Source organism: Globicephala melas, chromosome 1 (genome assembly GCF_963455315.2).
Source record: "Globicephala melas chromosome 1, mGloMel1.2, whole genome shotgun sequence".
NCBI lineage: Eukaryota > Metazoa > Chordata > Mammalia > Artiodactyla > Delphinidae > Globicephala > Globicephala melas.
This window is the reverse complement of record NC_083314.1, coordinates 78823139-78850931: the sequence shown is the minus strand read 5'-3', so window position 1 is coordinate 78850931 and position 27793 is coordinate 78823139. Positions and strand designations below refer to the sequence as shown.

The 27793-nt window shown below is 41.9% G+C and overlaps 1 protein-coding gene and 1 long non-coding RNA gene across 6 annotated transcripts in view; one reads left to right on the top strand and one right to left on the bottom strand.

Moving 5' to 3' along the window:
• Positions 1-260: 260 nt before the first annotated feature.
• TDRKH (tudor and KH domain containing) lies at positions 261-23381 on the bottom strand. Of its 4 annotated transcripts, none has more exons than XM_060299268.1 (13): positions 23260-23381; positions 6353-6459; positions 5551-5740; positions 4692-4831; positions 4260-4581; positions 3215-3375; positions 2854-3026; positions 2559-2623; positions 2129-2280; positions 1796-1897; positions 1438-1534; positions 1146-1233; positions 261-972 (listed from the first exon to the last, which is right to left on the bottom strand). In XM_060299268.1, exons 2-12 carry the CDS (start codon positions 6413-6415, stop codon positions 1181-1183), a joined length of 1518 nt encoding a protein of 505 aa, XP_060155251.1. In that variant the 5' UTR covers positions 6416-6459; positions 23260-23381; the 3' UTR covers positions 261-972; positions 1146-1180. The 4 variants fall into 4 exon arrangements, with proteins under 4 accessions (XP_060155251.1, XP_060155256.1, XP_030702227.1 ...); XM_060299273.2 differs by having other exon boundaries at positions 23315-23375; XM_030846367.2 differs by lacking the exon at positions 23260-23381 and adding an exon at positions 7504-10668.
• A 283-nt stretch (positions 23382-23664) lies between these two features.
• Positions 23665-27793, top strand: part of LOC115847031 (uncharacterized) — a 100698-nt gene continuing 96569 nt past the window's right edge. For both annotated transcript variants that reach the window (XR_009563985.1, XR_009563988.1), the window contains exon 1: positions 23665-24102. This is a non-coding gene — a long non-coding RNA (uncharacterized lncRNA). The remainder of the gene's footprint in view (positions 24103-27793) is intronic.

Sequence of the window (27793 nt, the reverse complement as noted above, 5' to 3'; positions counted from 1 at the left end):
TAAGTTCACAGCAAAGATCTATCCCTAGAACCCATGTTACTAGAATCCTAGTCTACTCCTTTTAGGTGGGGTCTTAGTGAATGATTAATTCTGAAGTTGCTTTACGGCAAGAATATGATCTGTGCGTGAGAGGGACAGATGTTTCATAGATGGGCCCCTCTGTGTGAGGTGTTTGGCAATTTTCACCAGATTTCAGTTCACAAGATACCCACAGACTCGTTTCCACCTTGTGATTCAACCAGCATTTAGTTTTAAATAATTTTCTTGAGAACTTTATTCAGCAAAGGAACCCCAAATGATTTGAACAGCTACATGAGCTCCATGGCTGCGTGTGTATACATATATATTATAGATACTATACCAGCAATTTAGAATATTTCCTGAGTCACCTCTCTCCTTGTCTACTTGTATTTTAACCAAAGTTTACTGGGAAATAGTTGGAGCACTGTTTCAAAAACCTTGTCTCCAATAACATATCAGCAGTTGAGGCTGGGAGGCGTATCCTCTTCCCACTTCCCGAGGCTTTTCAATACAATTAGGCTGAGTTTTGCCTTTGCCTCCCGACTCAACTGCAGTCTTTGAGTTCACCACTTAAAAAACTCTCCTTAACCAGTCACCTGATGAGGTGAGTCAGGAGTCTGCAGAATCATCATTTCCAATAACCAAACCCTGGCTGTTTCCCAGCCTCCAAAGGACACAGCCTAGCAGTAGTGTGCTTTGTGAGTGGTCGAGGGGAGCTAGATGCACACTGAGTAGCACAGCAGGACTCAAACACTGGAAGTGGCACAGGGGTGGCAGGGGAGTAGGGGCATGTGTTTGTCTCCCTCCACCTCTCACACTTTCCGGTAGTCCAGTGGAAGGAGCAAATGCATTTGGTCCACAGCAAGCCAGATCGTGTATATAATGAAGGAAGAACTGCACTGATCTCTATCACAGGCTCCTCTCTCCAGGCACCAAATCTTATGCCAAATCCTGCCAAAGACACAAAGACACAAAAAGCTTGAAAGGGCTCAGTCTGAAAGTAAAGCTACAGGAAAGCAGCTGCAGAGAAGTAGTGGTAAGATGGGCTATGGGGAAGAGGCAAGGCCCCTGTTGTCACCCTCATTACTTTCCTGTTGCTACAGATAGATGATAGCTCTACTTACCGCAAAGTGGATGGCTGAGGCAACTGAAGGTGACTTCAGACTAAGTAGTCATCTTCAAGGTTATCATCACCAGACACAGAGGCAGCTTCTATGTAGGGGAAATGAGGATAAAGTCAGACACTGCCCTAATTTAGCAGGCACTGCCACTGAGGCTCAGGGGAAAAAATGGGCTTCTTGGTGCTCGATGACCACCTGGGTTAAGAGGTAAGTCTTAACAACCTCCCTAGTTGGAGAGGTTGATTAAGAAATGGTAACGTCCAGAGATGCTCTAGGGAGAAAATGCTGTTTGTACCTAATAAACTGAGGCAGGACAGGGTATGCGCCATCTCTCCAGGACTCTTCTTGGTCTCAGTGACCGTGCTGCAGAGAGAGACATCTGTTTCTGTGGCCTGAAGGGATGAAAACAAGAGAAAAAGGAAGAATGTGTTTGGCTGGTGGGAAAGGAGAAGCCGCCCCATCATTTTGCTCACAGAATCCGGTTTGGCTGCTGAGGCACACAAGGTCTTCTCTGACCAACTAGTGGAGCAACTCAGAGTCCTTAAGAGAAGAGAACGCTCTACAAACTCTCATGCACGACTAGAAGCCCTCTTGTCTCAAGGCACCAGATTTGCCCCAAAGCAGCACCCTGAATGACTACAATGCTCACTCACCACATTGGGCGACGTTACTGGGACAGCTCTGTTTTCTTCCATGTCTTCAGGAAGCTCAATTGCGTATCCTTTACGAACTAATTCTAACCCAATATCAAGTTTCTGAGAAGAAAGATGAAAAGGGAACGATGTTCTCTCTGAAGGAAGGGCAAATCAGAGGAAATAGGGCAGAAGAGCTAGGATTGATACTTTAAAAAATTCCTTTGGTGGTTCAGTAAGCAGGATCTTATGAGTTAGGAATATCATCAAATAAGGGTTTCTGGGAGAGAAAAAGTAAATGAGGCTATAAATACACTGAAGAGACAGTGAGCAACGTGTGAACCCCAGTCTTACCTTCCCATTGCTAGTGTCGTATAAGTGGATCTTGGGCCAAGTTGAGATCCCAGACTGGACGTAGCTAGAGATCTTGGCCACCAGGGGCTTCCACCCAGCACAGTGAGTGAGTCTGTCAAACTCATCCAAAGCTTCCTCTTCCCATTGTTCACCTCATAAAAAATTGTAGAGAGAGCCTAAGAAGGGGTCAGTGCTGACGGGGGTGGGATTATGTCCTGGAGGAAAACCGGAACTACCTTTGTCTACTTCAAAAGGCACCTATGTCTGACTGCCAGGCATGTTTCTGACCGTTGCTTTCTAGCACTGGTGATGAAAAGGCACCTGAGTCCCCAGAACTCAAAAAGCTTGGGAATGTGAGACTCCCTCCCACGTGCTCTATGAAAGTTATTCTATATGGAGGCAAAGTCAATAGGTAATAGGACTAATTTACCTGAGGGGGCTATCCGTGCCAGACTACACTCTATTGCTTGAAATGGAAGGCTTAGGAAGTCACTCCTAAAATGAAAGAAATTCAAATTAGAATCCTAGTGCCAGAAGGGCCTTCTTATATTCCTGGCTTCTAGACAGCAGTTAGCCCTGCAGAAGATGATAATCATCTGAGCACTGTAAAGAGGTTCTCTTCCAACGCCCCCTGGTGATAAGTGCCAACAGCTCACCACCCTACGGCCAGGACTGAGTCAGTAAGTGAGACTCCAGCCTGACTCCAGCCTGTCCCCCACGCTGACCTGAGCACCCTGAGGTCCCTCAGTGGACAATATCCATTATCTCCAAAGTCAACGAAGTAGAGGTCCAGGTTCCCATTCTCCAAGGTGCCAAGGACTCGGGCTCGATACCAGGAACCATTTGTAGGTAAAGGTGCTGCGACAATGTCTCCTACATGCACAGTCAAGTCTTCAGGCTACACAAGGGGATGAGGAGGCAGGAGAGGGCAGAGTTAGGAAGGGGTAGGCCAAAAAGTAAACCGTGGATACCAGAAGGAAGGAAGAACAAGCCGCTGCTCCACAGAAAAGGGAAGAGAATATGTCACAATGAAAAAGATATGCCCGCTTTCCATCAAACCCCTGCCCTGTCCCTATGGCAACTCACCAGACTATTTTCATAGTGCTGGGTCATCTCCCTGACAAGCTTATCCAGTTGCAGGCTGCGGGAGCCAATGATTTGGATCCAGAAGTGGTTAGGATGTTCAGAGGCAGAGACATAGACTTCTAGGAATTCATCAGCATGGAAACTGAAGTCTGGACTGGGGACTAACCACAGGGATAAGCAAGTTAAGCTGCAGAATCATTATTACCTAATATGGTGACCATTACTAGAATCATCTCTGGTTGAAATGGGAAGACTGCATCAGGAGGGTGAGAGGTACAAATACCCAGTGGCTACCACCATTTAAAAATGGCTAGAGTGACAACTAGATGCAACATACAAGAACATCCTGAAGAAAAATACTAAGCTATGTTCTGTTCCTTTCTATGTATCTGAGTAATAAGAGTTCGGTCACATTCTTAGTCATCTGCCACATATTCAAATCAGCCACCAGTTATAATGAAGGGAAATCCCCATATGCTAGCTGCAGCATGGACCAGGGAGAAGATACATGGACAGATGTGGGCCTGTTCCAGATCCCTTTCTACCACTGACTCATTATGTGACCCTGGACAAGTCTATGAACCTCTTAGGGGCCCTGGTCTTCCCTGCCCATCCTAGTACCTATACATAGAAGAAACAGCCCACAGCCTTTTTATTCTTCTTGAATGAGGTAGATTTTTTAAAACAGTAATGATTCAGGAAAAAAACTGGACTCAGTATTTTACTTATTTAAATAAATAGGTCTGGAGGAAGAATACCATGTAATTCAATTATTTGATCTATTACTCACAGACTAGTTTCCTGTGAACTAGCATATTTCTATATTGTTTTCTAAAATTATTAGCTGGTTTGTATTCAGAAAAAAAGTATTTGTGCTTAGTACTAATCCCAAGTAAAATATTGCCAGAAAGTCCTATCTGTGATTAAAGACTTGTAAGTGTAGTCGAGAAAATAGAATTTTTTTTTTATTGTTTCCTATTTTGGGTTATCTAAGCCACTTTTTCTATCTTCCATATGGCTCATGGGTTCCCTCTTTCTTACATACTTTCAAACATGGATGTCTCTGGACTGGTCTGGGCTCCAAACTTCTGAAGGTTGTCATCATTAGGTTTCCTGCAGGAACGCTCTTCTGGTCCTACAACAGACGTGTCGCCACCTCCTCTGCGGGGAGGAACTGCCAGAGGTGCAGCCTGCTCCAAGCTAGTGCCAGTGTTTTTCCATAAGGCTGGCTTTCCAGCCCCAGCTGGCTCTGTCACTTCCTCTCTTCTTACGCTGATTGGCTGCTTCCGTGGGACTCTGGTTTCTGCAGAATGAGCAATTCTCTTCCTAAGTTCTTCATCTTCTGAAACTTTCTCCAGTATCAAATGCTGTGGAAAATAAGACAAGGGATGATATCTACCTGGCCAGATATTGACCTGGGATGGAGTAAAGTGTTCTTCTCACTCTTAGATACAATTCAAATCTATCAGCTACTTGCCTTAGCTGCTGCCACCTCCTTCTGTGTTCCTGAGATTTTTATAAGTCTTGATAGTAGCAATGTCCCCTCTGATTCTTTGTCACAGTTTATTTTGGCTCCCGAGGCCTTACAGATAGAACGAATTGTCTCGCCGCCTCTCCCTGCATTGAATAATACATAAAAACCTGTCCTTCCCTCCTCAGTAACCTTAACTACTAGAGACACCACTGTTTTGTACATACTAGGAGGGGAGAGTCAGTTCTCACTTTCAAACTAAACAGAATGGAAGATAGTGAATGGAAAGCAGGAGCTACTGAAATCTGTACTATACTAAGGGGAATACTGGATTATTTGCTCTATCCATTTTATTTAAATTCTACACATTGGCTAGGTTAATGTGGTCATGTCACTTGCATTTTTTGGCCACTCGGCATACTTTACATCCCCACTTCATTAGAAGATACCCTACACGGTGTGTGAAACACTGGACCAGGAACAGGACATTTCTCTGCCTCTTCCAGCAGCGTAAGGAATGCTCCATGGGAAGGCATAATAGGTGCTTTCTAGAGCACTGTCTTGAAAGATTTGGGATAAAATGAGCATCCTTAGCTTCCCTTTAAAAATCTGAGGTAAATACATTTACCTGAACCCTTCTGGAACCTATTTGTAAGGTTCAGATCATACAACTTCTTGAGATAATGAGTTTTGCTTTACCACTGATTTTACTTCTGTAAAAAAGTAAAGCTCTGGTCTCAATGTCCCTGCCTTTTTTTCTCAGCAAGGTGAAGCGAAGTAGGTCAGGAGAAACCCTTGGGAAGGTGTGAAAGAAAGGCAAAGGTAAACAAAAAAGGAAACAGCAGAGGAAGCTGTCCAGTGGTACCTATGATTCTGCCCACAGATCTCTGGGGAACTGAGAGCTGCTCAGACACTGGGGTACTCTCAGTCAGGATCTGATGAATTGCTGCTTTGGCCTTGCACACCTGAACAGGAAAACCACTGATAAGCAGCACCCGCTCATCTCCTACATCCTCCGTGTCCACATCGATCCGAGCACCTGTCTGTTTTCGTAGCTGCAGAGAAAAGGATATGTGGTAGTACACTCTGGATGAGCTCTCATCTGGGTCAGCTAAGGATACTCTAAACCTAACCCTGGAGGTAGACGGAACTGGACACAGTAATCAGTGAAATCAGGGTGCTATAAGCAGTCCTCAATTACGTGTACTTATGGAAGGAGATTAGAGACAAAGGTAACCCCAAATAGCAGTTAATCCAAAACAGTTTCTGTGTGTTTAGAACACTCTTTCCCCCTAATTTGGATTAGAGAATCAATTATTTTATTTCACTGACATTCCAACTGAACAACAGGAGATGGTAAAAAGAATCAGGGAGCAATTAATTAGTTACTGTCAATTAATGAGAGTTCATAATTCCATAGTAGAAAGGAATGATTCAAGCTATACCAGGCTGAGAATCATCCAATTAAAAATCCCCATTTCAAGTTAAGTCACCCATTCTCTAGGGAGAAGTACTCATCTCTAGAAGGAAAATAGCAGTTACCTAATAAGTTCCTGTATTTTTTCTGTTTAAAATATACATGGTGTGAGTGGGTTTTATGGAATGGGGGCAAAGAAGGGAAAGCAGAATCAATCCCTGGGAAAGCCGTTGCCTGCTCACACAGTTACCTGTTTAATATTGGCTCCTTGCCGGCCAATGATGAGCTTCACAGCCTCCTGGGGGACTCGCATCTCTATCTCGATGTCATCCTCCCCAACAAATGTCAGTCGCTCTTCTGCATAGATCGTCAGATCATACTTAGATAATACCCAAAGCTACTACCTGCCCTCCCCTGAATCTAGCTATCAAAGAGATGTGGATGCAAGAGATAAACTGAGGATTTCAACCATAAAGAGAAGGAGAAGTAGCATCTGAGTGGGAATTAAAAGGTCCTGAAAGACCAGAAGATGGGCATTCTCTCTGGGCTACTGTTTTCATATGCTAAAACACGGAAAGTCATTTGGTTCTGCAAGGAAGGAGTGATCGATTCTGGGCAAACTACTTCCCCCAAGACACGACTCCTGGAGAAGAATGAAGGCTAGAAGTTGCCTGAGGAGCCCACTAGGTTCAGAATTTCTCTCGTCTGTATGTAAATCATTTCTCTAGGTCCTACTCCCTAGGTCCAACCTGTGGGGAAACTGGACTGGACAGTTAGCTTTCTAACAATAGAAGGAAAATATAAACAAGTGTATGGGTATAAAAGAAGGAGAAAGAAAGAACCCATTGTAGTGCTGGTGTTGCTGAAGGGAAGAGATCAAAAGAATGATAAAATGAGTTCTTTATTTCACAGACTAGCTTCACATTAACATAGAAGAGAAAAAACTTTGTTCCAAAGATCCCTCACAGGGACTTCCCTGGTGGTGCAGTGGTTAAGAATCCACCTGCCAATGCAGGGGATGCGGGTTCGAGCCCTGGTCCGGGAAGATCCCACACGCTGCGGAGTAACTAAGCCCATGTGTCACAACTACTGGAGCCCACGCACCTAGAGCCCATGCTCTGCAACAAGAGAAGCCACCACAATGAGAAGCCCGTGCACCACAACGAAGAGTAGCCCCCGCTCGCCGCAACTAGAGAAAGCCCGCGCGCAGCAACGAAGACCCAATGCAGCCAAAAATAAAAAATAAATGAATTTATTAAAAAAAAAAAAAAGATCCCTCAGAGAAAGCCAATTACATCCCAACAAATGATACCCAGTCTGGAAGGAAAGTTTTCATTTCAATTTAACAAGGCCAGAACATAGTTTAAACATTTCCGTATGTACAGTCATGGATTCACATACCTCTGCTTTCCCTATATCTGCGGTATAGGATATAGGCAACCACTGCACTGGCTGGGATCCCGAGGCCCAGTGCTATTTTCTGAATAGTGGACAAACTTGTCCAAGAAGTCCGTTCAGTGGACATTTTCTGCTGCCTCCTAAAATAAGCAAATGAAGGAAAAGGAGCTTTCATACAAATTTTATGACAGGTAGAGAATGGGAACACATTACAATATTAAGAAGAATATTACTGCCTAATTTCCCATTTCAAGAGCTTGAGCAGTCTCAAAGTCTACTTCATGTGAAAGTCTCGGTATTTTTTTTTTTTTAAAGTTAGCTAAGGGACACATATACATACAACTAAATAGAAGGTTACTTCTCCCTCCCCAATTCCCCCAAAGAGAACTATACACTGATCAGTTTTAAAAGACAAAGGAACAAAAAATGAAATGAATCAAATATTTTTAAAAATTTAGTTTTCATATCAAACTATTTAAAATTCCTTATATGTGCACTTCTATACCTCCTGGTCTTTCCAGAAGCTGTTCTCTCTGCAAGGAATGGCTTTCCAGGCCTAGTTTCAGGCTTTGCTACTTCTACTTTTCTTTCTTGCAAGTGTGGTCTATTTACTATCTGTACTCCGTATTTCTACTTACTCCTCATCTAACAGTGAAATGGGGTTCTCTCCTGTTCCTTCATCAAAACTACAACTTCCCAGGTAATCAACCTAGATGGCACATATAAGCCTTAACTAATCTTACCTCTGTGCCCTCTTTCCCATGGTTCTTCCTGTTTACCTGGAGGAGTCTTCTGAGTTTTGAGCTTGTCTTCCAGTGGCCTCTATCCATTGCTATTGTCAGTCTGCTCTCTTTGGGCAATTTTATTCATACTTGAAGCTTGAACTACTACCTATATGCTAATGAGCCCAATATTGTACCTGAATTGATTCAGAAGCTCATCAAATCTCACTTAGACCACTGCAATGGCCTTCTTGCTGTTAGTCTCTCTCTGACGCTGTGTCTTCATTTTGCTGCCTAGCATATATATTTTTTTAATTTATTTATTAAATTTATTTTATTTATTTATTTTTGGCTGTGTTGCGTCTTCGTTGCTGCGCATGGGCTCTCTCTAGTTGCAGTGAGCGGGGGCCACGCCTCATTGTGGTACGCAGGCCTCCCCTCGTTGCAGTATGCGGGCCTCCCATTGCGGTGGCCTCTCCTGTTGCGGAGCACAGGCTCTAGGCGCGAAGGCTTCAGTAGTTACGGCACACAGGCTTCAGTAGTTGTGGTGTGTGGGCTCAGTAGTTGTGGCTCGCGGGCTCTAGAGCGCAGGCTCAGCAGTCGTGGCGCACGGGCCCAGTTGCTCCGCGGCATGTGGGATCCTCCGGGACCAGGGCTCGAACCCGTATCCCCTGCATTGGCAGGCGGGTTCTCAACCACTGCGCCACCAGGGGAGCCCTGCCTAGCATATTTCAATATGTCCCTCACTCTATTTCCTTATTCCATGTACTTTCTCACCCTCCCAATTATTTCATACTGCCTCTTCTCAAACCTCTAGTGCTTCCTTCTCCATCCTCCCTCTCAACTGATGTCTTTGCTTCCTATTTCACTAAGAAAGAGAAAATATTAACAAACTTCCAAACTGACCCACCTATCTCCATCTGTGCCTAAATATTCTATCTTCTTTCCTGTAGTCATTGATGAACTATCTCTGCTCCATATAAATGTTGCTCTCCTTCCTTATCCTGCATCATTAATGTTTTCCTCTCTACTGAATCTTTCTATCAGCAAACATGCTATTATTTCTCCTTTCTTAAAGAAAATCCTTTCTCAATTCCACTTACTCCTCTCAATACAATGCATTTCTTCCCTTCCTTTTATAAGAAAACTCAAAGAGCGTCAATACTTCTGTGTTCGATTTCTCTTCTCGAATCCACTCTTACTGCTCTTGTCAAGGTCACCAGTGACTTGGACTTGCTGAATCCAATGATCAATTCTCAGTCCTCCCTTTAGCCCCCACCCCTCCCAGGGTCTGGCACAGCTGGTGACTCCCTCTTCTGACACTTTCTTCCCTTGGCTTCACATCACTCTTTCCTGGTTTTCCTTCTCCCTTTCTGGCTGCTCCATCAGTCTGTTTTGCTGGTTCCCGCTCCTTTTTCTAACCTCTAAACACTGGAGTGCCCCAGGGCTCTGTCCTTTGCCCTCTTTGTTCTACCTCACTTCTCTGGGGATTACATCAAGTCTCAGTCAGTCTTGGCTTTAAACCTCATCTATATGCTGATTTAATCCCCAAATTCACAGATCTAGTTAGAACCATTCCCATGAACTCCAGGTCTGTATATCCAACTGCCTATGAGATGTCTCTATTTGATGTTTAATAGGCATCTCAAACCTAACAGATGCAACACCTAGCTCCTGATCTCACCCTCTTCCTGTAGTCTTTGCCATCTCAGTTAATGGCAACTCCATTCTTTCAGCTCCTCAGGCTAAAAATCTTACTCTTCTTCCCCTCAAACAGCACATCCATCCTGTCAGCAAATCCTATTTGTTCTACTTTCAAATGATCCAGAATCTGACCACTTTTTAACCTCTCCACTGCTATGACCACCATATGCTCTAAACCACCATTATCTCTTGTCTAGATTATTGCAACTGCTTCTTAATTACGTCCCTGCTTTTGCCGTTGTCCAGTTTATTCCCAACACAACAGCTGGAGTAAGTCAAATAATGCTATTCATCTGCTCAAATCCTTCCACAGTTTTCCATTTCACTATGATTAAAAGTCATTCATTATAATAATCTGGAAGGTGTTCACTTTGATTGCCTCCCCATTAGAAAGTTAACTCCCCAAAGGCAGGAATTTTTTTGTTTTGTTTTGTTCCTCAGTACTTAGCACACAGTAGCCACTCAATAAATATTTGGTCAATAATAATTTGTTGAATGAATACACATCCTCTTATTCTTCAGCAATTCTGCTGCCTATATGTAAGCTCAGTGGCATGAAAGTTTCTTTATAATCTCATCTCTGCCTACCATCTTCACAGCCTTATATTCTAAACCTACCCCCTACGAGGGGAACAGGATGTACCCTCTTAAGTATCCTCACTCTGACACGTCACTTCCGTCTTCATAGTCTTACTCCCTAGTCCATCAATACACTTACAACCATTCTGTTTTTCACTTTAATAAATCACACGTGGGCTTCCCTGGTGGCACAGTGGTTGAGGGTCCGCCTGCTGATGCAGGGGACGTGGGTTCGTGCCCTGGTCCGGGAGGATCCCATATGCCGCGGAGTGAATGGGCCCGTGAGCCATGGCCGCTGGGCCTGCGCGTCCGGAGCCTGTGCTCCGCAACGGGAGAGGCCACAACAGTGAGAGGCCCGCGTACCGCAAAAAAAAAAAAAAAAGGAGAAAAATAAAAAAATAAATCACATGTGATGAAATAAAATTTCATATTCTAAGGCAAGTCAAGGATAATTTAAACATAAAAAATTTTCTCTGCCCTTTGGTTTCCTCTCTCTACTGTGCATTGTGTATCTGCACCATGCATTGACCAAACCTCCCCACTGGCAGAAGTACCTGCCCAACCATAAAGCGTAACATTCTTGGGGAGCTAGACTCAGAAGCAGCACACATTTGATCCACCACACTGTCCCCATAATGCTGTTCAGATCATATCTCATATCTGAATTAGGTTACCAAATTAATAATGGCAAATTGTGTCTCAAAGGCCAAACAGCTCCTGTGCAGACAGACAGCCACCTATGGGAATACCAGCTGGGTTTATGTATGCTTGCAAGTACTTAATTGGAAATTAGAGGAAACCCCACCAGGAAATGGCCAAGATTGGGTTCTCTTTTTGCATTCCCAAACTGATTTTTTTGCATGCAGTTAAAGCTGGCAGTCTCCTGTATGTCTGCCTGCAGGGTCTACTGGAAACAGTGGTAAGAGTTTCTCTTTTACAAATTAGGTTAGCAGGGAGAAATATTTGTATAGGGCTAGCTTTTTGAAGCTTTGGATCCTCTGAATTGGAAAAACTTCTAAATTGTTAAAATTTTAGAGAGCTTTCATCTTAAACTATTGTACCCATTTTAATTGATATGCAGAAGCCCCAAAAAGCTCCAAAATTTCAAAATAGCCTCATTGAAAGAATTGTTGTAGAAGGCTAATGAAAGATTAATGGTACCTAAAACTTTAACTACTGCTCCCCTCTATCCTCCTTTTGAGTACTCATTCTAGTAATCCTCTATCTGAATTGCCTTTCTACTCTGAAGACACTATTAAATGGTTACCTTTAGAAACGGGACCACCTGAGGAATGTAAGTTGGTGCAGCCACTATGGAAAACAGTATGGAGGTTCCTCAGAAAACTAAAAATAGAATTACCATATGATCCAGCAATCCCACTCCTGGGCATGTACCCGGACAAAACTATAATTCAAAAAGATACTTGCATCATCCCTATGTTCATAGCAGCACTATTCACAATACCCAGGACATGGAAATAACCTAAATGTCCGTCAACAGATGAATGGATAAAGAAGATATGGTACATATATACAATGGAATACTACTCAGCCGTAAAAAAGAACAAAATAATGCTATCTGCAGCAACATGGACAGACCGAGAGATTATCATACTAAGTGAAGTAAGTCAGAAACACAAAGACAAATACCATATGATATCACTTATATGTGGAATCTAAAATATGGCACAAATGAACATATCTACAAAACAGAAACAGACTCACAGACATAGAGATCAGACTCATGGTTGCCAAGGCCAGGAGAGAGAGGGAGGGAAAGGGATGGGCTGGGAATTTGGGGCTGGTAGATGCAAACTATTACATTTAGAATGGATAAACAATATCTTCTGGGATAAACCATAATGGAAAAGAATATTAAAAAAAGAATATATATGTGTAAAGCTGAGCCACTTTGCTGTACAGTAGAGATAGGCACAACACTGTAAATCAACTATACTTCAAAAAAAAAAAAGAAAAAGAAATGGGACCATCTGAGGCTGCAGGCCATAGTTAAAGAATTTCTTAAACCCAGGAAGGATCCTCAAAAGTGTTTGTAAATGGATTACCAAGATGGGAGGCCACCGGTCTGACTAAACTGACCATAGCTGATATTCAGAGCCTGATAGGAATTTTACTGGGGGGGTCCTTGTCCCCTAAGCTAAATGAGGGAACGTAAAATTCCAACAGAGGTGAATGGGTATGTCAGTCCTTTCATTGAGGTAGCCACCCAATTCTTTGAGGAATTAAAAACAACTGTCCTTGTTTTAAAATTCTACTCTTTACAGGAACAGAGATGTGGCTCCAGAAACAATACAAAACCCACCAAACCTTTCACCACTCCCCAACCTCACCTATTAAGAGGCTTGTTTCTTTTTAAATTAATTTTTTATTTATTTTTGACTGCATTGGGTCTTCATTGCTGTGCGTGGGCTTTCTCTAGTTGCAGCAAGTGAGGGCTACTCTTCGTTGTGGTGCACGGGCTTCTCATTGCAGTGGCTTCTCTTGCTGCGGAGCACAGGCTCTAGGCACGTGAGCTTCAGTAGTTGTGGTTTGCGGGCTTCAACAGTTGTGGCTTGTGGGCTCTAGAGCGCAGGCTCAGTAGCTGTGGCGCACAGGCTTAGTTGCTCCGTGGCATGTTGGATCTTCCCGGACCAGGGCTCGAACCTGTGTCCCCTGCACTGGCAGGTGGATTCTTAACCATGGCACCACCAGGGAATTCCCGAGGCTTGTAAGTATTGAAAAACAAAATTCTAGCCTTTAAGGAACAAAGTCCTCCTAGGAGGAACTTGCCTTTCTCCTCCTATGCCTTTGAGATGCAAATATTCTATTTGATCTTCTCCAGGAACTCTTACCTGGACCATCTTTTTTTTTTTTTTTCTTCTTTTTTTGGCCGGGCTGCTGTGGCTTGTGGGATCTTAGTTCCCTGACCAGGGATCGAATGGGGTCCCCTGCAATGGAAGCGCAGACCGCCAGGGAATTCCCCGGACCATCTTTTTAAAACACAAATTTCACGCAAATCAAAACTGCAATTATGTACTACCTCACGCTGTGCAGAATGGCCATCATTAAAAAGTCTAAAGGGTGTTGGGGAGACAAGATGGTGGAACAAAGGGACTTGAGCTTACCTCATCTCACAAGAACACCAAAATCACAACTAACTGCTGAACAACCATCTACAAAAAAGATTCAAACCTACCAAAAAGATATTCTATATCCAAAGACAAAGAAGAAGCCACAATGAGATGGCAGAAGGGATGCTTTCGCGATATAATCAAATCCCATACCCACCAGGTGGGCAACCCACAAACTGGAAGATAATTATATCGTAGAGGTTCCCCCACAGGAGTGAGAGTTCTGAGCCCCATGTCAGGCTCCCCAGCCTGTGGGCATGGCATCAAGAGGAGCCCCTAGTGCATTTGGCTATGTCAGTGGGGCTTGAGTGCAGGAGCTCCACAGGACTGGGGGAAGCAGAGACAATACTCTTGGAGGGCACACACAAGGTTTCACATGCACTGGGACCCAGGGCAAAGCAGTGACTCCACAGGAGCCTGGGCCAGACCTACCTGTGGGTCTTGGAGGGTCTCCTGGGGAGGCAGAGGTTGGCTGTGGCTGACTATGGGGGCAAGGACACTGTTGGCAGAGGCCCCAGTGAATATTCATCATTGTGAACTCTCCCAGAGGTCACCATTTTGGCATTGAAACCTGGCCCCATCCTATAGCCTGCAGGCTCCAGTGCTAGGACGCCTCAGGCCAAACAACTAACAGGATGGGAGCACAGCCCCACCCGTCAGCAGATAGGCTGCCTGAAGTCGTCCTGATCCCACAGCCGCCTCTAAACACACTCCTTGACATGGCCCTGCTCACCAAAGGGACAAGACCCAGCTCCACCCACCAATGGGCAGGCACCAGTCCCTCCCACCAGGAAGCCTGCACAAGCCCCTGGACCAACCTCACCCACCCGGGGACAGACACCAGAAGCAAGAGGAGCTATAATCCTGCAGCCTGAGGAACAGAGGCCAAACACAGAAAGTTAGACAAAAGAGAGTAATGATAGTAAAGATGATCCACAATCTTGGAAAAAGAAGGGAGGCAGAGACCAAGAAGATACATAAAACGTTTAACAAAGAGCTAGAAAATTTAAAGAACAAACAGAGATGAACAATAACTGAAATGAAAAATACACTAGAAGGAATCAATAGCAGAATAAATGAGGCAGAAGAATGAATAAGTGAGCTGGAAGACAGATTGGTGGAAATCACTGCCACAGAACAGAAAAAAGAAAAAAAGTGAAAAGAAATGAGGACAGTCTAAGAGACCTCTGGGACAACGTTAAATGCACCAACGTTGACATTACAGGGGTCCCAGAAGGAGAAAAAAGAGAGAGAGGGCCTGAGAAAATATCTGAAGAGATAATAACCAAAAACTCCCCTAACATGGGAAAGGAAACACACAAGTCCAGGAAGCCTAGACAGTCCCATATAGGATAAACCCAAGGAGGAACACACCAAGACACATAGTAACCAGACTGACAAAAATTAAAGACAAAGAGAAAATATTAAAACCAACAAGAAAAAAGCAACAAATAACATACAAGGGAATCCCCATAAGGTTATCAGCTGATTTTTCAGCAGAAACCCTGCAAGCCAGAAGGGAGTGGCACGATATATTTAATGTGATGAAAGGAAAACCTACAACCAAGAATACTCCACCCAGCAAGGCTCTTTTCAGATTTGGAGAAATCAAAAGCTTTACGGACAAGCAAAAGCTAAAAGAATTCAGCACCACCAAACCAGCTTTACAACAAATGCTAAAGGAACTTCTCTAGGCGGAAAAGAAAAGGCCATAACTAGAAACAAGAAAATTATGAATGGGAAAGCTCACTGGTAAAGGCAAACATACAGTAAATGTAGGAAATCATCCACACACAAATATGATACCAAAACCAGCAATGGTGAGAAGAGGAAAGTACAAAAGCAGAATATTGGAAATGCATTTGAAATTAAGAAACCAGCAACTTAAAACAATCTTGTATATATATATAGACTGCTATATCAAAATCTTATGGTAACCACAAACCAATAATCTACAATAGACACACACACACACACACACACACACACACACACACACACAAGAAAGCAATCAAAACACAACACTAATGATAGTCATTAAATTACGAGAGGAGAACAAAAGAGGAAAGAAAGAAAAAAGACCTACAAAAACAAATCCAAAACAATTAACAAAATGGCAATAAGAACAAACATATCAATAATTACTTTAAATGTAAATGGATGAAATGCTCCAACCAAAAGACACAGACTGGCTGAATGGATACAAAAACAAGACCCGTATATGTGCTGTCTACAACAGACCCACTTCAGATCTCGGGACATGTACAGACTGAAAGTGAGGGGATGAAAAAGGGTATTCCATGTAAATGGAAATCAAAAGAAAGCTGGAGTAGCCAATATACATATCAGACAAAGTTGACTTTAAAATAAAGACTTACAAGAGACAAAGAAGGACAGTACATAATGATCAAGGAATCAATCCAAGGAGAAGATATAACAATTGTAAATATATATGCACCCAACATAAGAGCCCCTCAATATATGAAGCAAATGTTAAGAGACATAAAAGGAGAAATCGACAGTAATACTCTAATAGTAGGGGACTTTAACAACCCACTTATATCAATAGACAGATCATCCAGACAAAAAATCAATAAGGAAACACAGGCCTTAAATGATACATTAGATCAGATGGACTTAATTGATATTTATAGAACATTCCATCTGAAAGCAGCAGAATACACATTCTTCTCAAGTGTACATGGAACATTCTCCAGGATAGATCACATACTGGGCCACAAAGCAAGCCCCAGTAAATTTAAGAAAACTGAAATCGTATCAAGCATCTTTTCCAACCACAACAATCACAACGCTATGAGATTAGAAATCAGCTATAAGAAAAAAAACTGTAAATAACAAACAAGTGGAGGCTAAACAATATGTTACTAAATAACCAATGGATCACTGAAGAAATCAAAGAGGTAATCAAAAAATACCTAGAGACAAATGAAAATAAAAACACGATGCTCCAAAATCTATGGGACACAGCAAAAGCAGTTCTAAGACAGAAGTTTATAGCAATACAATCCTACCTCAGGAAACAAGAAAAATCTCAAACAACCTAACCTTACACCTAGCAACCAGAGAAAGAAGAACAAAACCCAAAGTTAGTAGAAGGAAAGAAATCATAAAAATCAGGGCAGAAATAAATGAAAGAGAGATGAACAGCAGAAAAGATCAATGAAACTAAAAGCTGGTTCTTTGAAAAGATAAACAAAATTGATAAACCTTTAGCCAGACTCATCAAGAAAAAAAGGTAGAGAGCTCAAATCAATAAAATTAGAAATGAAAAAAGTTACAACTGACACCACAGAAATACAAAGTATCATAAGAGACTACTACAAGCAACCATATGCCAACACACGGACAACCTAGAAGAAATGGACAAATTCTTAGAAAGGTATAGTCTTCCAAGTATGAACCAGGAAGAAATAGAAAATATGAGCAGACCAATTACCAGTACTGAAATTGAATCAGTAATTTAAAAACTTCCAATGAACAAAGTCCAGGACCACATGGCTTCACAGGCAAATTCTATCAAACATTTAGAGTTAAGACCTATCCTTCTGAAACTATTCCAAAAAATGCAGAGGAAGGAACACTCCAAACTCATTCTATGAGGCCACCATCACCCTGATACCAAAGCCAGACATAGCTACCACAAAAAAAGAGAATGACAGACCAGTATCACTGATGAACATAGATGCAAAAATCCTCAACAAAATACTAGCAAACTGAATCCAACAATACATTAAAAGGACCATACACCATGATCAAGTGGGATTTATTCCAAGGATGCAAGGATTTTTCAATATCTGCAAATTGTTCAGTGTGATACACCACATTAACAAATGGAAGACTAAAAACCATATGATCCACCTAGAGGGGTGGGATAGGGAGGGTGGGAGGGAGACGAAAGAGGGAGGGGATATGGGGATATATGTATATGTATAGCTGATTCACTTTGTTATAAAGCAGAAACTAACACCATTGTAAAGCAATTATACTCCAGTAAAGATGTTAAAAAAAAAACCAACATATGATCATCTCAAAAAGAAGCACAAAACGCTTCTGATAAAATTAAACACCCATTTATGATAAAAACTCTCCAGAAACTGGGCATAGAGGGAAACCACCTCAACATAATAAAGGCCATATGTGACAAACCCATAGCTAACATCGTAATAAATGGTGAAAAGCTGAAAGCATTTCCTCTAAGATCAGGAACAAGACAAGGGATGTCCGCTCTTGTCACTTTTATTCAACATAGTTCTGGAAGTCCTAGCCATGGCAATCAGAGAAAAAAAAGAAATAAAAGAAATCCAAATTTGGGACTTCCCTGGTGGCGCAGTGGTTAAGAACCCACTGCCAATGCAGGGGACACGGGTTTGATCCCTTGTCCAGGAGGATCCCACATGCCGTGGAGCAACTAAGCCCATGTATCACAACTACTGAGCCTGTGCTCTAGAGCCCGAAAGCCAAAACTACTCAGCCCGTGTGCCACAACTACTGAAGCCCGCGAGCCTAGAGCCCATGCTCTGCAACAGGATACGCCACCGCAATGAGAAGCCCGCGCGCTACAGTGCAGAGCAGCCCCTGCTCGTCTCAACTAGAGAAAGTCCGTATGCAGCAATGAAGACCCAATGCAGCCAAAAATAAGTAAAAAATAAATAAATAAAACATTAAAAAAAAAAGAAATCCAAGTTGGAAAAGAAGTAAAACTGTCACTGTTTGCAGATGCCATGATACTATACATAGAAAATCCTAAAGATGCTACCCAAAAACTACTAGAGCTCATCAATGAATTCGGTAAAGTTGCAGGATACAAAATTAATACACAGAAATCTCTTGCATTTCTATATACTAGTAATGAAAGATCAGAAAGAGAAATTAAGGAAACAATCCCATTTACCATCACATCAAAAAGAATAAAATACTTAGGAATAAACCTAAGGAGGCAAAAGACCTGTAGTCTGAAAACTATAAGATGCTGATGAAAGAAATCAAGGATGACACAAACAGATGGAAAAATATACCATGTTCTTGGATTGGAAAAATCAATATTATCAAAATGACTATACTGCCTAAAGCGATCTACAGATTCAATGTAATCCCTATCAAATTACCAATGGCATTTTTCACTAGAGCAAAAAAATTTTAAATTTGTATGGAAACACAAAAGACCCCGAATAGCCAAAGCAATCCTAAGAAAGAAAAAGGAGCTGGAGGAATCAGGACCCCTGACTTCAGACTATACTACAAACAGCTCATGCAGCTCAATATCAAAAAAACAAACATCCCAATCAAAAAATGGGCAGAAGATCTAAATAGGCATTTCTCCAAAGACATACAGATGGCCAAAAGGCACATGAAAAGATGCTCAACATTGTTAATTATTAGAGAAATGCAAATCAGAACTACAATGAGGTATCACCTCACACTGGTCAGAATGGCTATCATCACAAAGTCTACAAACAATAAATGCTGGAGAGGGTGTGGAGAAAAGGGAACCCTCCTACACTGCTATTGGAAATGTAAATTGGTATAACCACTATGGAGAACAGTATGGGGGTTCCTAAAAAACTAAAAACAGAACTACTATATGACCCAGCAATCCCACTCCTGGACATATATCAGGAGAAAACCATACTTCAAAAAGATACAGGCAGCACTATTCACAATAGCCAAGACACAGAAACAACCTAAATGTCCATCGACAGATGAGTGAAGATGTGGTACATATACACAATGGAATACTGCTCAGCCATAAAAAAGAATGAAATAATGAAAGAATGAAATTTGCAGCAACATAGATGGACCTAGAGATCATCATACTAAGTAAAGTCAGTCAGAAAGAGAAAGACAAATAACATATGATATCACTTAAATGTGGAATCCAAAATATGACACGAGCTTATGTACAAAACAGAAACAGACTCAGACTTCGAAAACAAACTTATGGTTACCAAGGGGGAAAGCAGATAGTGGAGGGATAAATTGGGAGTTTGGGATTAGCAGATACAAGCTACTATATGTAAAACAGATAAACAAGGTCCTACTGTATAGCACAGGGAACTATATTCAATATCCTATAATAAACTATAATGGAAAATATGAAAAAAGAATATGTGTACATATGTATAGCTGAATCACTTTGCTGTACACCAGAAACTAACACAACATTGTAAATCAACTATACTTCAATTAAAAAAAAAAGATAAAATGCAAGTTTCAGGAAGGGTGTAGGTAATTTGGAACTTGTCAATGACAAAATCTTAACTGTGTCTCCATAAGTATTAGTAAAAAGGTTTAGCCATCTAAACAGGTGACTTTGATTTGTTCCATGTGCCAGAAACCCAATTTGAATCCAACAGCTTGTTACTGATGGGTTTAATATTTTTGTCGCTGATTCATGGTTGAAATTTTGGAATGAAAACTATGGGGTATCTGTTTCTATCTATCTATGTGTGTTGTAGATGTGTTGTATTGCCAAAATTAATTTGTACAAGAACTCTATTTAACTGGCTTAAAGAAAATTAAGCACTTATATAAATACTTAGAAATAAAAAAGAAACTGGCCGGAAGGAATTTCGGATTCACATGATCTTGTAAGCAGATAGGGTAAGAGGTCGCCAGGCATGGTTTTCTGGACAGTAGAGAAGCCATTTTTGGCCCAAGTCATTATGTGATCCAAGCCTGGCCACAATGCTTGTCATTGAACAGGTCTCAGTAATTAATGATTTTAAGGGAACAAAAGAATGCAGAAACAATGACTTTTCAGGCAAGAGAAGTAATGATGGCAAAGATAATATATCAGTTGTAAAGACTCCTGGTTCTGTTTCAGTGGTAAAGATTAGCCTGAAGCACTGAACCACCAGATCAACTGGCACCTAAGGGATGATGAGGTTGACTTTTTCTGACCCTCCCGACTTCAATCAACTAAAGCTTGGACTCTCAACCACCCAAACCCCTTCATGAATATGCATGTACCCTTACTTAAAACTTCCCCTATTTTGCTATTTGGGGAGACACTGCTTTAGAAAAGATCCTCAGTGTTCTCCTCACTTGCTGCAAGAAATAAATCCTTCCTTCTCCCGATCTTTGGCTTGGTTGTGTTTTTTGGCTTGACAGCCACCAAGAGGTGAACTCAGTTTTCCGGTAACAATCTGGGAAATATTCAGTATTGAATTAATATCAGGTATTAAAGTTAGCTTAAGCTTGTTGGTTTAATTAACAATATATACCTTTAGAATCATCAACATTAAGTATAATACCTTTATTGTACCTAGGTTTACTGGAAATCAAACAAGACCTTATTATATCTGTTGCAAAGTTTGCTGGCAAGAATATAACTTGATATGATGAAACTTTTAAGTAAATAAAACAGACGTAAATGAGATAAGAACTTTTAGGTAAACTCTTTAGGAATAATTATCTTTGGGAATGTCTATTTAAAATACTCTCTAGATTTCGATAATTTGAAACTTTAGAGTTTTGCTAAATTAAGTTAAATGATGTAAGTCTACTGAATAGATAACTCCCAAATAAAATGAGATACTGAAGCATTAGTTACTGAACACTTCCTTTTACAAAGAAACTAAAGATATTTGAAACTATTTAATATGTTTGGTGCCACACTAAGACACTTACTATAAAAAAAAGCACGTGTTTTCTGGAAACCATAAATACTATTTATAAGCTTGCTAATCTACAGAATGCTAATGTAAAAGACAGTTAATAATTGCTTACTTCTTAGTTTTCATTAAAAATTAGGGTTTAAAGAGCTGAGATTTCTAATTAATATACGTAATTTAAGCTACTAGAATAAGCGAAACATTTCAGTATACAAGGAAAGAGGAGTGTTTCCAGGAAAAAGAAGGTATGAGGAATGGAAATACATTCCTGTATTTGCCTTTGAGATCTTTGTCACTTTGATTCAGTGAATAAGTATTGTTCCACAGTGACCTATGATCCTACTTGACCAAGTGTTTTAAAACTTTTTGATATTTCTGACAAACTTCGCAGAAGATCAAATTCTAAAGAAAGTTCGTCTGACCTCTAGCTAACTTTGAGGTTTTCCAAAGGGTCCCTGGAACACCTCAAAATGTATTTCTCTCCATCTCAGAGAGAGGACAGAATGACCCTAGTATGACCCGCTATACTGAATTGGGTTTCATTGCTACTGGTTTCCATAGTACACCAACCATCCCTTCATAACACATGCATTGCTTGTAATTCTTGATTAATGGCTGTGTCTGTAGTGAGAATGAACTGAAAGCAGCAACAGCAGGTGTAGGGAGACCAATTCAGAGGCTAGTCCAGGTGTCAGTGATAGAGATGGAAAGAAGTAGACAGACAGTTCAGAGAGTTTTCAAAGGTAGAACACACAAGACCCAGCAATTGATTTATGGAAAGGTTAGAGGGTGAGCCAAGGAGCTGGCTACCAGGTTTCTCATTTGAGTAGATGGTAGCATTTGAGATAGAATACTGATGTTTTGGTGGGGGAGGGAGTGTGGGTGGCAGGAAGATGAATGTCCATGACAAGGATGAATTTATCGGGTGACTTCTATTTGAACCAAAACCTAAATTTTACTAACATCTCTTCAAATATTACAAATGAACTCTGTGCTAATTTTGTTATCAGCTGATGTCTCACAGAAAATCTACTTGATTAATATTAATCAAGTATAGTTTTGTTTACAATTTACATATCCTTTCATATTGTTAAGTTTCTCTTAAGAAAAATAAAAGTGGGAAATATGATGAAAATGGGAATAACTGTATAGTACCAAATGCTAGCTTATGTTTGATTTTATTACTGCAAATTGAATGTGAAGAAGAGACTAGAACTTAAGAGCACAGCTCCTAGGGGAAACCAGGTAAAGAGGAGACATGTGGGTCATTTCAAGGTTGAGAAATATGGCTAGACAACGCTTTTCAGAAAAAGCTAACTTCGAAGTTTCCTGACATTTGTATTAAACAGTTGCTAACAACTATCTGATATGCATTTCAAAACACAAAGTGAGCTCCATGGGGGTAAGGATCTATCACTCCAGTATCTCCTAACAACCAGAACTTACAAAGTACCTAAAACATGGTGATCGGCTTGTTGAACTGAAGCAGCTCATTCGATTTTCTCATCCTTGCCACATTTATTTTTAAAGCAGTGCGTGAAAAAAGCCTCCACCCACTTCTCGCAAGCTGAGAAAAGAGTAGCTCTGACATGGGAGTCTTGAGCCAAAACCCACGATTCTATCTGTATTAAGAACTAAAGAGGGAAGTTGGAAAAACAAACAAAACCCCCTTACTCTGATGACTGTAAATAGTCATCCTATCAGAGATAATTAAAGAAAAATCTGTGGAAAATAAAAGGCAAACTGATAAACTGACGGTGATTGGCTTGGGGCAAACCCTCCCGCACTGGTGCAAGGGTCCGTCTTGGCTTAATCCCAGGACGAGCGCATTTCCCCTGGATACGGTTACTAGCCTCGGGGTGGGGTAAAGCTTTCCCCACACCCTCGCCTCGTCCGGGGTCGCCTCCCTTCCCCAAGCCCCACATTTCCGCCTCCTTGTTGCCACTGGCGCCCCTGGCCCAGCCTCCCTCACTCCCCAAACCTCCGCACCCGGTCCCCGCCTTTACTGCTCCTCGAGTCAGCCGTCGCGCGCTTCGCCTCACACCTCAAGCCAGACGCCGTCGCCTCCTCTCACTCGCACCGCCACTCGGAACCCCGCGGTCCTAGCTTCAGCCGCCACTTCCCCGCCCCCGCAGCCCGTCCGCACCAATCAATGCCCGGCTCGCAGCCTGACCAATCAGTCTTCCCCCCCATAACCAATCCTCGCGGGGGCTGCCCCTGAGCGACGGCGCTGCTGCGTGCTGCTACCCAATTACCCGGATGGAATTCAAAGCCGGCCCACCAGGTCAGCCAATAGGCTCCAGGGAAAGCCGACATCGTTAATTGAGATTGCACCTGCTGAGTATTAAACAGCCAATTAGAGGCTCGCGGAGTACTCCCTGCCAATCTCTAGGCCAATTACCGAGGAGGCTTCCATCTCCTAAGCCTGTGGGGAAAAATCGGGCTCCCAAGGTGCGAGGGGGTGGCATCACTTAGCCGCATCACCGTTCGCACAAAATTAGTGCCTTTGTACAAAGCCAGTGCGACCCCACAACCCATTGACCATTGGGGCAGCCGCCTCCTGATGGGCGATGATCCGCCACTTGTTTCTTCTGCGATCTTTTGCCTCGATCGGTCCCCATACTGTGACAGGGACTCAGGAGACACAGAAAACATTTTTTTTTTTTTGCGGGAAAACATTAAATAGGCTTCGTAGAGATGGAGAGAAAGCCAAGGGGAAGGAATTGCGCGGCAGAGAGTGAGGGGCTCACTCTACTTCTCTGTCGAGGAATGAACAGACGAGGAGCACCGACACTGCAGCAGGAGAGGGACCCGAGTTCGGAGCACCCCGTGGTAAGGGAGCTGTGGGTCATCAGGGGCCCCCCCTTTCCTGGGGATTAAAGGGAGACGGGTCGGGGCAACAGGCGCGAAGGCACAAGCCACCGGGCCGTTTCTGTGGGGGCGAGAAAAGGGGAGGGTTTCTGCAGACGGCGGTTTGCTTTGGAAGAGTGCATTCCAGCCGCTGTCTGGGTCCTTGGACCGTTAGAGACGGTTGGACCCTGCTACGGACTCCGAGCCGCCGGGAGCCTCGCGAGCTGGCCCTTGGCCCCTCCCGGCCTCCAGGTCCCGCTACGCACTAGGGGCTGACCCTTGACAGGGGTTGAGCGCTCCTTGTAATGCGGGGATCTTTCGCACCAGCTTCTGTCACAATGCCTGGCGCATGATACGCACGCAGTAAATGTTTGTTGAGTGAATGCAAGATTATATCTCTGGTCAGCTAAGGAGATGCCAGTGGGCCTCAGTTTCTCGTTTTGTGTTAATTTGAAAAATATATATGTGTTTTGAGTAAGTAGTACATGCACATTCTACAAAGGAATAAAAGGTCTGTCTTCCCTAAGAAACAACCGGTTTTACCAGATTCTTGTGGATTTTTCACAGGATATTCTATAGTAAACATGTATACATTAAATATATTTATATATATTACCCAGTCGGTAACATGTTATACATTACTATTTTGCAGTTTCTTTTTATATGGTCTAGATATCTGTCCATAGCAGCACGGGTAACTGCCTAATAGTTAAGTTTCATAGTAAGCCTGAGGGATGTATTAAGATATATTCAATCAGTCCCTTTAACATTATACTGATACCCAAGTATATTTTGTTTGGCTCTTGTATATCAGTACAATAAATACTTAGGGCTGCAAACACTGAGAAGTGTTTGTATTGTTTCTTCAGTTGGATAGATACAATTTCACAAATTCTCTTTCTCCCACAAAGATTTTTCTCATTTTCATTCCACCAACAATGTTTGAAAAGGATTTTGGTTAGTATTGCCAAATTGCCTTCCATGCAAGTTTTACCAATCTTCTCTCCCATCAGCAAGCTTATACAGCCTGTTATCAAACCTTTTGATTTTTGACAGTCTGATAGTGTAAATGGCATCTCACTGCAATTTAAATTTTCATTTCTCTTATAAGGTTGAGCATCTTTTAATATGCTTAAGTGACAATTGCTTTCTATTTTTCTGTAAATTGTTCATACACTTTGTTCATATTTCTATTTGGTTGTCAGGACTTTTAATATTTGCCTTTTGTTCATATGTAAGTTGAAAATATTTTTCCCCTTTCCCAGTTTGTCCTATGTCTTTTTACTTTCATGGTGACTTCTTTGTTATGCAAGTATTTTTTATTTTTATGTAGCTGAATTTGTCAGCATTTTCTTTGATAACTTCTGGGTTTCATATCATATTTAGAAAAGCGTCCTATGACCTAAGATTATTAAGAAATTATCCTATGTTTTCTTTAAATATTTTTATAGTGTCTTTTTGCATATGTAAATATTTGATTCACCTGGAATTTATTTTGGTGTTAAGGTGTGAAATAGTGATCCAGTTTTGTCTTGTCCAACCCTTATTGAATAACCCATATTTCCTCCATTGTTTTTGAATGCTACCTTTCATAAGATCCAAATTGTCATGTATTTGGGTCTATTTCTGGGTTTTTCATGTTCCATTGATCTCTCTATTCATGTTCTAGTACCATACTGTTTTTTAAAATTGATGTACATTATGTGTTATTTTTACCACAATTTAAAAATTTGATGTACAATATATACACAGAAAAGTGCACAGATGAAAAGCATACATGTTGATGAATTTTAAAAAATGGAACACATTTGTGTAACCAACACCCAGATCAAAAAAGCAGAACATTATCCCTTCCCAGTCACTACTCTCCTCAAGGGTAAACTTGCTTCTGACTCCTAGTAGCAGAAACTAGTTTTGCTTGTTTTGTTTTTTATACAAAGAGAATCACACAGTAAGTACTCTTTTGTGTCTGGTTTCTTTTGTTCAACATTATTTTTGTGACATTCAGCTATATTATTGTGTATAGTTTTAGTCCATTCATTCTCATCACCGTGTAGTATTATATTTTGGGAATATACCACAATTTCCTTTCTGAGTATACTGTTAATGTTATTTTGTGGAATCACATATTTTTAGATTACATAAGGGAGAATTTTTATATTTATGATATAGAATCTTCCTATAAACATGTGTAAGTCATTAATGTCCCATCAGTAGCGTTTTAAAGTTTTTGTCATGTAAAATTTACATATGTAGTTTCTAAGATTATTTCTAGGTATTTGAGTGCCTTGATTGCTATAGCTATTTTTACTTTTAAAAAGGTAAAGAGTAGTTCAGACCTAAGGAAGAGTGTCCATTGTTGCTATAAAAAGCACAGGCCCGGGCTTCCCTGGTGGCGCAGTGGTTGAGAGTCCGCCTGCCGATGTCAGGGGACAAGGGTTCGTGCCCCGGTCCGGGAAGATCCCACATGCCGTGGAGCAGCTGGGCCCGTGAGCCATGGCCGCTGAGCCTGCGCGTCCGGAGCCTGTGCTCCGCAACGGGAGAGGCCACAACAGTGAGAGGCCCGCGTACCGCAAAAATAAATAAATAAATAAAAAGCACAGGCCTACTTTATGGGCTCATCATCTTCCAGCTCCAATGGGAGCTGGTGAGCAAAGAAGAGGAAATGAAGTGGAAGTCCAAAAAGAGGGATTAAAATTAAAAATTAAACCACAGGATTAATTTCTTAATCAGAGTAGTGAAAAGCCAGGTGTAATCACTTTTCCTGGAAATTTTCTGAAGGAGGGTGGACTTTTAGTTGGTTGGGTAGGGAGACTGGGGAGTAGAAAGGATAACTTTCGGTGAGATGATCACTCTCAAGTCACTGTGTATTTGGGATTTGTCATCTCATTCCCCCTCTAAGAGCCCAAACCAGGATTCAAAGATTGAGTTGTGAGAGACTAGGATTGGGTGAATTGTGATTTCTTTATTCTCATCTCCCGCTCTGAAGAGTCCAGTTCTGTTTCCCTGAAGGGTGTTCTGAACAAGGTGCAGGTGGCAGTAGGTGAAACTAATTGACATAGAGTGTGGGTTGTCCGGAGAGTGCAGTGGGCAGGTGTTTCCACTCGGTAAGCCAAAGCAGGAAAGTAGACTTTAGCTAAAGGGCTGGGCAGGGAGGGGTTCTCAAACGCAGTAGCCTTGTTTAGAGCCTTGGCTGCTTACAGAGTTCCCTTCCTGGATAACGTGTAAACTATTCAAATGATATTCAGCTATCTGAGGTTTTGGAAAACAGCACACTCCCTTTGTCCATTGTAGGAATCACCCCTTCTTCCCCCGTCACTCAAGTCTCTTCACCAGAAACCAGCAACTGGGAATGTGGGCCTTAGTATCAGAAATTATACTGGTGCTACTCTTTCGTCTTTCGATCAGATTGATGAATTGTGGCAGGGTGTCCTAGGAGAGAGACATTCTCCTCAGCTTCTCTGGCCACCAACATCCAGCTCTAAGTCTCCTTCCTTAACTCCCCTTTACAAAGCAGTTTGGAGGAAGAGGACGCAGGAGTCCTCTGATCTCACGTGCTCGCCGGCCTGAATCATCACCACACTCACTGCTAAGAGCAAAAGTCCTACCCAGAGTCTCCTGCCTCTCTCTGAGAGACGGATGCTGGGGGAGACTGAGAAGAAAGATTAAAAAC

What these genes read in the sequence shown, in the direction of transcription:
- TDRKH (XM_030846367.2), bottom strand. Translation starts at nt 7,675, where the DNA reads ATGAAAGCTCCTTTTCCTTCATTTGCTTATTTTAGGAGGCAGCAGAAA. An exon ending in AAGGAGCCAATATTAAACAG is followed by an intron (nt 5,741 to 6,352) that starts GTAACTGTGTGA and finishes TTTTCTCTGCAG; the next exon opens with CTACGAAAACAGACAGGTGC. An exon ending in AGGGACCTCAGGGTGCTCAG is followed by an intron (nt 2,624 to 2,853) that starts GTCAGCGTGGGG and finishes CTTTCATTTTAG; the next exon opens with GAGTGACTTCCTAAGCCTTC.